Source organism: Sceloporus undulatus, chromosome 3 (assembly GCF_019175285.1).
Source record: "Sceloporus undulatus isolate JIND9_A2432 ecotype Alabama chromosome 3, SceUnd_v1.1, whole genome shotgun sequence".
In the NCBI taxonomy this organism is placed as follows: Eukaryota; Metazoa; Chordata; class Lepidosauria; order Squamata; family Phrynosomatidae; genus Sceloporus; species Sceloporus undulatus.
The window spans coordinates 255,088,390-255,100,944 of record NC_056524.1 but is presented as its reverse complement, the minus strand read 5'-3'; the positions used below and the strand labels follow the sequence as shown (position 1 = coordinate 255,100,944).

The following is a 12,555-nucleotide window of genomic DNA, read 5'->3' as shown; positions in this document are numbered from 1 at the left end:
CTGGACAGTTAAGAAAGAAGATAGGAAGAAGATCAATTCATTTGAGTTGTGGTGCTGGAAAAGAGTGCTGAGGGTACAGTGGATGGCCAAAAAGACAAACAAATGGATCTTAGAGCAGTTCAAGCCACAAATCTCCCTGGAAGCCAAGATGACAAAACTTAGGCTGTCATACTTTGGACACATCCTGAGAAAGCATGAATCATTGGAACTGACACTATGCACATGTGAAATGAAACTGCCAGGTTGGGTAAGCCTTACATAAGCAAACAAAAACATTTTGAAACTCCTAGAAGGCATCTTCCAAAATGCATCCAGGGTATTTTTTTTCTTTCTTTCCCCAGCCTCCCCTTTTCTTCTGATTCCCATTTCAATGGCCAAATTATAGATCTATTTTAAATATATATATATATGCTTAAGGTAGGTGATGTCAAAAGAATACCAAACATCAGAAATTCAGGCTCAATAGTAAAACTCAGAAACCATTATTAGAATACCATTAATAACCATTGTTAAGAATACAGTAGGTCTGGTCTAGTGACTTTCATTGTCAGAATTGACCAGCAAAGCTTACAATCACATAAAAATTAAACTACACACAATTCAGTCTTTAGGCTGGCTTAATTCTTATTCATTAAAATAAATAAACACAGTTCTCATTCTTTTCTCACACTGCCCCTTTCTCTTTGCTGTTGTAGCCAGACGTTTTCTTACAAATAACCTTATACTAGTTCACTTCTTTTCCTGGCTTATCTCAGTTTTTGTGTCTGAGCTCACAGTTCTAAAGCATTTCTAAAATATGACTCGATCATGATCAACGTCTCTCTATCCACCCAATTTTCCCCAATTTTTATCCTATTGTATTTTCCTGTTTTTAAATTGTGATTATCCTATATTGTCGTTTTATAATTGGGTTAGAAAGGGATTAATTTTGAATTTTATTGTATTTTTAATGTATTTTTACTGTTGTAACCTGCCCAGATTCCTCATGATTGGGTGGGTTATAAAGAAATCATTATTTATTTATTTATTTATTTTGAAAACATACTGTCACTACTATATATCCCATCCCATATTATGGGAAAGCAAATTGCAAAAAATAAAAAATAAAAATTGTGGGTTTTTCGGGCAAATTGCAAAAGCTTTTGCCTTCCCATAATATGAGACAGTCTTTTTTTTAGATTGTAAGCCTGAGGGCAGGGAACTGTCTATTATTCCCTCTGTTGTAAGCTGCCCAGATTCTCAGTGATTGGGCGGCATATAAATAAATCCTATTATTATTATTATTATTATTATTATTATTATCTGATTTCCCCCTTTTTGCCAATTTGGTGTTCATGCATTCTCAATAAGAGATTTTGGAGTTAATTACTGTTTATCTTGCCTGTTGTAAGCAGGCACACGTAGTTACAGTGGGATCAGCTAGATAGAATCCCATTTTTTCCCAGCTCAAGTTTTATTGCATTGTTTACTGCAGTTACACTGCTTCAGTCAGGCACTGAAGGTCTGTGTTGCTCCAGCCCTCATCCTTCCAATTCCAGGTCTGGTAGAAAACCTCAAGCTCAGAGGATAAGAAAGAAAAGGTGGAGAGGGGCTGGCTAGGTATAGAAAGACTTTGTAGAAAGAAAGTTCTTTTTCAGAGGCTTTGATGACTGAGGTGTGCCTGTACTTACAGTTTTATAAGATAGATTTATAATAGGAAAGAGGCAGATGATAGTTTTTTGTGGGTTTTTTGGGCTATGTGGCCATGTTGTAGAAGATTTTCTTCCTGACGTTTCGCCAGCATCTGTGACTGGAAGATGCTAGCCACTGATCCTGGCGAAACGTCAGGAAGAAAATCTTCTAGAACATGGCCACATAGCCCAAAAACCCCACTAAAAACTATGGATGCCGGCCATGAAAGCCTTCGACTTCACACAATCAGATGATGTTTGTTATGACACATATTTACTTCATGCTTGAAAGGGAGTGTTCCAGATTATATGTTGCTGTTCAAGGTCACTCTGATCTTACTTTCAATATTTTATGGCAGATGAAAAGCTGGAAATTGACCACAGCATCTATTTATAGGCTTTTATAACTTCATTTATGCAAGTGCTTTGGAATAAAGCCAACTGTGTCCCACCCCCATAAATCCAATATGACTTTCATACATTGAAGTGGAATTCAGTATTCCAGAACTACATTGCCAAGTGCATTGGACGCTTGTGGCTCATTCATAAGTTGATTTGAAACCATAAAGATGGTAGGGCACATTATATTGACCTTTGCCTCTGAAGATGTGGACATTCATGTACACATACGTATCTCTGCAGCGAAGGGGTTGAGAAAGTATTTCTGTATTGCATGGGGAGCATAAGTGCATTGCAAAATGAACATTTTTAAGTGTCTGATATGACATCATTATATTAGCCTCTTTCTTACACACACAAAAGTATGAGTGCACACACATATGCAAAATAACACAGAATCATGGCATCCAGTTCCACCTACTGAAGTACTGAACCTTGGCTGTTTAAATACTTGTCCATCTTTCATTTGCACTGTGTAACTGGTAAAGGAATTTATAATTTTAGTAAAATTGCTTCTGTATTTGAGGTCATATGAGGCAGAAAGAAAGTTTGGTTTTTAGTGTTATGTTATACCTCTGATGGCCATTTCAATAAATGAAAAATAAATAAAATAAAATAAATTTATATCCACAAATAAACACCTGTTAATACAGTAATAACATATGAATATGTAAACCAACCAGTTGATTAAAATATTTATTTTCCCAACTTTTTCTCCTTCATACTTTTTATTTTTCCTCCTATTGAATGTGCCAATCAATTTGTATATTGAGAAAGAGGTGAGCATCTTCACATAGTTTATTTTAATCACTTTCTGAATCCCAAGTTATTACTTTATTATCCCTCTTTATTATTGAGAGCAGCAGCTATTATAAATCTGTCAGCTTTGGAAGATAAAACTTTTTTTCTACACTAGTAGATTTCTGATCTTATCTGTCAGCACTAATTTGGACTAATTTTCTTATTTACCAAAGCCACATGCTGTGTTGGGAGTCCATCAAATCTCTCTTTATTGTAAATCTTTACTACTCATTTGTGTTTTATAATAGGATTAAAATGAGTTCTAAGAATTTATAATAATAGAAGAGCTTGAGAAAGCAATTCTAAAAATTCAGTCACATGGTCTGGAAATATAATACAGTAGTTTGTTCATTTTCAGGAAAAAGAGAGTCTCCAAAAATTCCAGATTCAGAAGCCGTTATTTCTTCGAAGAGCAATTGCTGAGGAATTAAGAACCATGAGTATTAGTGGAACAGAATGGACCAGGGCTTTTGACATAACGTTTTTATGGAAATTGCATACACACAGTTAGTTTGTACACATTAAACATTATATTCCTTCATAGAATTGTAGAGTTGGAGGGGACCTCAGAAGCCATCAATCTAACACCTAGCTTTTGTTGGATAGTATATTTCCAATGTGATATTCCATGCTGAATCTAATTGTCTAATCTAATTTTAGGCTGGTGGTATTAGAGCCAAATCAGACATGTTAGGCCCTTCATTCATTTGGCTATCCTTATTCATATATGTTGGGAATAAAGGGGTCTCAAGGGTTGTAAAGTGTTCAATGAGAGGGGACTCAAGAGAGCATGCCTGCTTTTTGTTTCACGTCTCTGTTTCTTTCTAAGGTTTGTGTACTGCAGGTTCAGTATTAATGACCATTGTTAATACTGAATCTACAACTTCATTTCCATACTCAAAGGATTTATATTTTGAATTTACATCCTCACATTTCAATAGGATATATATGTCTGTACATGGCTTCCAGTCCACCAAATGCATCTGAGGAAGTAGACTAAAGTCTACAAAAGCTCATGCTGCCAATTTGTTTCATTCAGTTAGTATCAAAGGTGGTACAAGATCTCTCTACATACTGATTCCACAGACTAAAACAGCTGTATCTTTGAATTCTGGTTGATATCAATAGCTAATATTCCTACAGTGTATAGGACAACAGATGAGGTCTATAATAGAAAAGTAAGTCCATAGAAAACGGTTTCTAAACTCTTTCCCTTCTGTGCCTGATCTCTCATACATTTACCAGAAGCTACTTCTTTTCCCCCTCTGAAACCAGAAATGAATCTGAAATAGGGATTGTAAATCTTGATTTTGCCAAGTCCATATGGCAAAAACATACACTGACAATAATCAAACAGTTTTTTATCCCATAGCTGTGAGACACTTGGGAAAATGCAGCAGTGTTTCACAACAAAACCATGTGTGGCTGCAGCTTTATGCCCGTTACAGATGGGCCTTAAAGTGCGCGCTCCGTGCGTGCTAGGGTTAGAAAGGGGGACCTTTCTGGATGCCCCCAACCCCAGAGCGCGCACAAAATGGCGGCGGCTAAGCGGCCCCTTTCTCCTCCTCCCCGCCGCCACGGGGTGTCCTTGGGGCTTCAAGCCCCAAGGACACCCTTTCCAGGCTGCGGGGAAGGGGCCTTTTGCCGCTTCCCCGCAGCCTGGAAAGCGGCGGATCGGGGCCTCAGTGGCTGCCACTCTGGCCACTGAGGCCCCAATCCGGCTGGGAAAGGGGCGGGTGCAGGCCGCCGCTTTTCGGTGGTCTGTAACCCACCATCGTTGCCTAAGTTTCTTATTGTGCTGCATAACATTTGGATTGTGCAACGTTTGAACCAGCAAAGGCTGTGCCCATATGTTGAACACTTCACTATATTGTTTGTAAAGGGGCATAGTATGCATTTAGTTTTACATATTCTGTACTTTTCTCAAGTATATACTGAAAAACAACGTACGCAAGTAATGGGTTTTTTCTCCTTGGGTAGCTGTTTAGTTTTCTATCTGTAGCAAAAAAAAAAAAAGACAGTAAGTATGGGTTTTGATTGGAAAGCTGCACAGTTTCTCAAAATCTTGCATAATTCTCAAAATGTGCAGTTTATGTGGGGAGAAACACATGCCTGTCAATATCGAATCTAATTTGCTTTAAAAGTCAGTCAAAAACATTGACCTAATTGTACGGGTTACAGGACCAAATGTCTTGGTAGTTTTTACTTGCCCCAATTCTGGAAGGGTCTAATTGAAAATTGTTTCAAGAGAAGCTAGAAAAGCTATAAACTTCAGATGTACATCATACTCTTATCCAATTAAATCTAAGCCCAATATGGATTTCCAGATTATTTAGTCCTCCCAGAACCACCTAGTTTTCAATCAAGAAATGTACAGGTGTGTTCATAAGGAAACACGCAGTAGTATTTATGCTTTTTAATATAGTATCATGGGCAACTGCTTGGGGTCAGGAGTCCATACTGGATATTTCCAGTGTTATAAAAGTATGACTGTTGCTGCCTTCCCTACTGCTGCCATGTGGTTCCTGTTACTGCCAAAATTAGGCACCAACTGTAGAATGCAACAGGATGCCAGTGCTCCCCCCTTTACCATAGAGCTCTACCAGTCTTCAGGCCAGAGTGTACCGCCTTCCTTTCTGGAATAGAAGGCCAGCCATCAAAATTCAGTCTGGTTTCATAAACAGCAGAAAGTTGGAGAAGCAAGAGATACACAGAAATAGCCTCAAGGGCTTCATATTGCCTACAGACTGTGTGATGGCAGCTCCTAGTATATAAGATTGGATGCTTGGTCAGGTTAGTAGCTGTGGCCATGGGAAATGAAGAGCTGGTCTTTTTTCACCTTGTGATGTGCTGTTGGTGTGCCAGGAAGAAACACTTCTGGAGCTATTAGGAACTATAGAAGTTGCAATGTTCCTTAGTAAGATTTTCATAGGCTTTCTGTATCTCTGCTCAGCTCATTTTTCCAAGTCAGTTTGATGTTAACTGAAAATTAATTTGCCTATGTGAGCTTGACTTTCTAAGTTGCCCATCAAATAGGTGCTCTCCTATTCTGAGCTAAATAGATCTATACTAGTAAATGTTAACATTTGTCTATTTTCGCATATTTTCCTCCTGATAATGCGTAGGTCAAAAAAATTCCAGTCCTTCATTGAAAGCTGCTTGGTAAAGAATCATGGCCAGAGACCAACCACTGAACAGCTGATGAAGCATCCATTTATTCGAGACCAGCCTAATGAAAGGCAAGTCCGCATTCAGCTGAAGGACCATATTGATAGGACCAAGAAAAAACGTGGAGAGAAAGGTAAGTCAAGAAATGTGTTTTAGGGAGCATTGTGTTGGTTATGTATTATGTTGGTTGTGTTGGTTAAGTGTTCATACAGTCCTGATTGACATCAGCTTTTTAATACATTGCATGAGAGATTAGAGAAAACCTTATTTTTGGAAGGTGTGTGGTTGTGTTGTGTGTGTTCAAGTTGTTTCTCACTTACAGCAACCCTAAGGTGAACCTATTACAGGGTTTTCTTGACAAGATTTGTTTGGGGGGGTGCTTTTGTCTTCCTTTGAGGCTGAAAGAGTGTCACCTAGTGGGTTTCCATGGCCAAGCAGGGATTTGAACTCTGATCTCCAGGGGTGCTATTCCATCACCCAAACCACTGGGAAAGTGTGACCTGTCCAAGATCACCCAATCAGTTTCCATGCCTGAGTGGAGATTCAAACTCTGGTCTTCAGAGTTGTAATCCAACTCTGAAACCACTCCTCCACACTGGCTTTCACTTTTGGAAGGAAAAGTAGAATATTCCTGGAACTAAGGAAAATAAGAATTTGCAGAGATAGACTGGAAGACTTTCCAAAACAAATGAAAAAAGAGATATAGAGTCAAAATAGACAGCCCTGAAAGGGCAGTTTGAAGCCACACCTTCCGAAGCTGGATTGGGGGCGCAGCAACTGCACACTGCAGCCCCAATCTGCCTTGAAGCCACCCAAAAAGCAGCAGCAAAGAACCATTCCTTTTCACCTGGCAAAAAGCCAGCTTTTCCCAATCCACTGTGGCCAGAAGCTGCTTTAATGCTCTCTTGCGGTGGGCAGCATATAAACACTGCTCTGCCAGTGCACTTGGAAGCTGGCCCATGTGTAAACGGCCAGGGCAGTTTCAGGACATGTGACATGTAAACACCACACTCTGAAGCTGCCTGAAAGGTGGCGAAAAACGGTTCTTTTCGGCCCATGATTATGCTTCCTAGATTATGCTTTCAAATGGAGAGAAGCCACCTTTCAGGGCATATATCCAATTTCATTCTTCATGTTGTTCAGCTACTTACTTTAGCATCCACCTCTACAAAGGAATAAACTTTTTAGGAAGAACTTTACTATAAGAGCTATTCAACAGTAGAATAAATTGCCTTGAAAGGTATTAGACTCTCCATCTTTAGAAGTCTTTAAACAGAACTTGTATGGTCATCTTTCAGGAGTTGTGTGTTTATACATGGTAAAGGTTTCAATTACATGGTCCTTCTGATCCCTTCCACCTCTAAGAGTCTATGGCGGGATACAAACCGCCATATAGTACGTATCCTATACGTACAAGATGGCGGCGCCCCTTGTACATTTTGGAGCTTCTTTTTCTGTCCACGTGGGAGCCGCGCCGTCTGAAGGCTCCGGCTCCCCTGCGGACCTGGCAGCGGCGGCGGCAGACTGCCGCAAAGCGGCGGTCTGTACCCCGCCTATGTTTCTTTGGAAGCTTCAGTTGCCACTGTTCAGGTTTAAATTGGCACAGTGATATCTTTTTTAATGGATTTTCATTTCCAGCCAGGACACAATATTCTTGGGTGGTTATGTAAGCATAACCATGATGCAGACATGGTTTGGCTTCTGTGTACTTAAATGCAGCAGTTCAACTTAACAACAATGTGGAACCATGCTAAATTTGGTATTAACAATCTCTTTTTAGTGTTTCTGGATAAACCATCAAGTTACCTTTCATTTTGCTAAGTTATATGGCACAGTAAAAGTGCTATGAATGTTTCAGAGAAACAGACAACAAATCACCAGGTTTATTACACTGTAGTGTTTAATGTCATAATATTTATAAAAGTGATATGCTTTTTGAAACAACAGATTTTATTTCGATTGAATAGGCTCATAAAATGAAGAGCTATTATCAGACCAAGCCTGTTGAATGAATGCATTTTCAACCTACTTATTTCAGAATATGAATTTATTGAATTTTCTATAATGCCAGTAAAATTCCTATAAAATATTTTAAATTAACACATCACTCTTTCCCTGCCTTTGCCATGTTCCCCCCCCCAATGAAAACCAATCTAGATTCAAAATATAAAAGGAAAGATCAGAGGCTCTTAATTAAACCAACAAGCCCCATTGCCTTCTGCAGACACACCCAACTTGTCAAATCAAGACCCCTACAACTGTCTAAAAACACTATCTAAACACCAACTCATTAGCAAGGTTTGAATCTCTCCTTAGGTTCAGGCTTGTTTGGTAAGGTGAAGTCATGCTTGAAACAATATTGATTCCTACCCAGTCCTGCCACATATTAAAATGAAAAAAGTTTGCTGTTCTCAGACCAGAACCCTGGGGCCCTCATCTAGCAGAAAAACTAATGGTTTCCATAAAAGGCACTGACATTCAATTATGTTCTTAGATGAAACTGAATACGAGTACAGTGGAAGCGAGGAGGAAGAGGAAGAAAATGACTCTGGAGAACCCAGGTAATAAATAATTGTCCATTCCTGGCTGTGTGGAGTGTTCTAAGTTGCACTGGGTAAAAAGAAGGTGAATATGATATGTGGAGATTTGTTGGTGTTGGGCAGACTGACACCCAATAGGTGTGGTGGGGATAGTTCTGTCTAAAATTGGATTGCCATTCATTATTGCTTACCTCACACTCCTAACCAGGTATGATGTATCACAAGCCTTTGAGCATGTTAAGGAATGGAGTTATATTGCTGACAGAAATCTCAACATGTCACTAGTATCACCAGATCAGGAAAAAATGAAGTGTCTGCTATAAAATGCTGATTTGTTTTTTAAAAGGAAAGGAAACTTGCTTCTGGACAAGTGCATCAGTGATACTCAGGTGGGAATCTGGCCCACCATCTCAGATTGTTTCCCCACCCTTGCTATAGTGAATATTTTTGGATTCTGCATGACAGCTACTAGCTGTGCTCATTCTAGAAGAGATATGTTATTACAGAAAATGCTGGCCACCTTCAATTGGTACTTGCAAGAACATGATAACGTGTGACTTGTCTTGGTCTATACCTCTTCAGGCTGCATGTGCAACTTTACTCCATGAAAAAGTTAAAAACTGCATTGCTGGGAGGAGCTGGAGTCAAATTTCCCAGATATGCTAATTTTTTACATGCGAACAGGATTTTTACATGGAAAAATTCAAACATACCAACCTTCATTTGGAGCCCCAAATAACATTTTATTACTTGAGTCAGCTGCAATTGTAAAGTTTAACACAGTGATGAAGGGTGGCAGTCTTAATACTTTAAATGGAATTGCTGAGAGACTCTTGTGTTAAGTAAGTTCTTTCTGAATACCATAATCCTCCAGAAAAATGAAAAAAAAAATGATATTACTATTGCATGCAGGATCGATGACCCTTGAGACTTCTTTGTATTAGATGCAAATAAATGAATGCTAATGAAGGTCAATATGCCAATAGTATGCACAGTATATGTAAGATGTATGAAGTAACCCTGATCTGGTACACGATGCTTTATTTAGGTCTCTTTATGATTTGTATTTCAAACACACATTTTCTTAACAAATAAAATGGCAGAGCATGAATGTCTGGATGTCCCAGATAATATTAGCTTAGTACTAACAGTGAGAAATGTACATGGTAGTATACTTTTCTCCATTATTTTCATAAGGACAAGATGATCATGTAGACTGAATTATTTTTATAATGTAGTGTTGACTGGCAGGAGCATAGGAATGGATATTCATAGTTAGAGAATAGCTCTGTATTTCATGCACATTCATACAGATGTACTTCTGGAATGATAAATATTTACCTTTCCTCATGAAGCTCCATCCTAAATCTACCTGGTGAGTCGACACTGAGACGGGATTTTTTGAGACTTCAACTTGCAAACAAGGAACGCTCAGAAGCCCTTCGTCGGCAACAGCTGGAACAGCAGCAACGGGAGAATGAGGAACATAAACGGCAATTATTGGCAGAACGGCAAAAGAGGATTGAAGAACAGAAAGAACAAAGACGGAGGCTAGAAGAGGTAATGGATTGGTGCTGTACCCAAGGCTTAATTATGTTCTTACCCGATGAATATGTCATGTTGCATTAGAAATCCATGCTTTCTTTATTCAGAATGATTTTTTATCATTTAATCATCTTTTTGAAATTAACTGATTAAAATGATTGGGAAAGGAATGGAATAGCAATGGAAAGCCTAAATTGATTCCAAACTTTATTACAATAGAACCTAAAGACAAGAGGGATGGAGCCTTCTGTACTGGATGTAATTTAATAAGGTAATTTTAGTTCCAGCAAGTTGGTGTGGGCATGTGAAATATTCCCACAAACACATATATCTTGATCTAAATAAACATTATTCCCCAACATCCCTTTTTTAAAAAAATAAAAGAGATCAGACTACTTATTTGCCATGCCGGAGAAAGTTCTATTATGTCATGTAGTTGTGTATGTTTTTAACCATATGTGTACTGTAATTTTCTCTCTTTCTAACACTGCTTTGGGTCCCAATTTAGGGGGGAAGGGCGGTTATAAATAAAGGAATGGCTGGATAGATGGTTTGTGAATATAAATATAGCATGGCTTGGGAACCTTTGAGGGAAGGGCAGAGGGATAAGATGGCTACCTCTTGATCCATTTGTGGTCTGGATAGCATGCTATCCTGACAGCATCCCTTGTTATATTATTCAGTCAACATTTGGAATGTTGTCTCAGGCTCCTTTGGCTTTGGAACGGCTACATTTCCTCAGCAGGAAGAACTCAGGTGGATTGAAACCAGCCATCCAAGGCGCAGCTCCAGGAGGGTTCCTCCAGCTGATACCTCTATCAGGAAACTGGTTTTGTTTTTTGCAGGATTTCCATGAGTGGGAAAAGTCTGAGTGGAATAAGCCCTACCAAGGTTTTATCTATACTCTTCACTCACTTCCCCTTTGTGGCAGCTGTTAATTTCCCTACAGTGCAATGCCCATGACTTATGTGGGGAAATAAAAACATGGCTCCTGGTCCAGTGAATCCAGTTTTATATATTCAGTGCTCTTTTTAGTGGTCCTGTCAAGCAGCTGGTCAAGCAGAGGGCATAGCAATAGCTTTCACAGGAGCAATGGGCCTGTGTGGCTGAAGTTGTCATCACAATCACTGTGTGATTTCTCCCTAGCCTAAGTTATTGTGCAGACCTTAAAATGGCTGCCACAGCCATAAATCAGGCCTCTTCAGAATGTTATTCCTGCCTGCACTGCAGGAATGAAGGGAAAACTAAAAAGATAGCCCAGTGCTTAAAGTGTGGGGTTTTCAGATTATATTTAACACTTGTGAACCGCTCTGTAAGCAAAGTGCTCTAGACTTGTGCAATCGGTTAAAATTACAAAACACTTTTTAATATCACAATAATATATTATCGTTATATTGTATGGTTTTCTATGAATCTCATCTTGGTTCCCAGTATTTGCTTGAATGTGCCATGTGTTGGGAATGGCCTGTATTTATACGTTTTATTCATTATTTTTAATTATTTAATATAGGCTGTATCTCAGTCCATCCTGTTTATAATGCAACCAGTAATACTCAATTCTCCATAACATTCAAAAGCTACACTTCACTATGTGTGGAAGAGACTGTCAGTTCTACTTGTTCATAAGCCAGTCCTTTTTAACTGAATCAAATGATTCCTTTGTTCCCTGACTGAAGAACATGCTAACAAAGAGTGGACCATTTGTCCTTACCATTGTGATGCTCTTGTAGCCACTCATATTGAGTCATCTCATCCCATTTGGGGGAGAGAAAGAAAGACAATTAGTTGTCTGTGCCAAGAGGTCACTGGACAAAAGCTTTGAACAAATGGACCTTCCTGTTACATGGAACCAGTCATTTCACCCATTCATTATATGCAGTCAAAGTCGCCTTTTTGCTCTTTGGGTTTCTAGGCAATGGACAATGAAGCCTGCGGCTAGTAATTTAAAACATGAACGAATGTCAAGCAGCTGATTTTGTACCATTCCAGGGAAAGTGAATGGCTGTTTTCCAAGGCTGCTATTTGCAGTCTCTTCCAGGGTTATAAGGAGGAGGCAAAACATATATCAGACAACAGCATTGTTCAGTTTGGCAAATATATGAAGCCTGCTTCAGATATCGCTTTGTCTTGCCATCGTGTTGACCATAAACCGAGGGCACAATGCAACAATGTGGGTCTGTGCATTCTGCTGGTCTCCTATCTTCCCTTCACAAAAGTAGCCTTCTGAGCAGAACAGAATACTTCTTTTTAAACTTAGGAGTTTGAATGAGGTTTGTTTGAAATCATTTATTTTATATCTCACATTATATCTAGGGCTTTGATATCAGTTTTGTTATAAATACTCAACAGCTTTCAAACTGTAATCTATGCATTTACAAATAAACAGCTACTCAAAGAAAAAATTAGAATCAATTAGTCAAAAAACCACAAAA

The 12,555-nt window shown here is 38.9% G+C and overlaps 1 protein-coding gene across 8 annotated transcripts in view; it reads left to right on the top strand.

The window, feature by feature from the left end:
- The window catches only part of TNIK (TRAF2 and NCK interacting kinase), a 368,566-nt gene that overhangs the window by 251,605 nt on the left and 104,406 nt on the right, over positions 1–12,555 (top strand). For all 8 annotated transcript variants that reach the window (XM_042456004.1, XM_042456002.1, XM_042456007.1 and 5 more), the window contains exons 10-12: positions 5,996–6,171; positions 8,533–8,599; positions 9,934–10,138. In XM_042456004.1, coding sequence (XP_042311938.1) covers positions 5,996–6,171; positions 8,533–8,599; positions 9,934–10,138 — 448 coding nt within the window. The remainder of the gene's footprint in view (positions 1–5,995; positions 6,172–8,532; positions 8,600–9,933; positions 10,139–12,555) is intronic.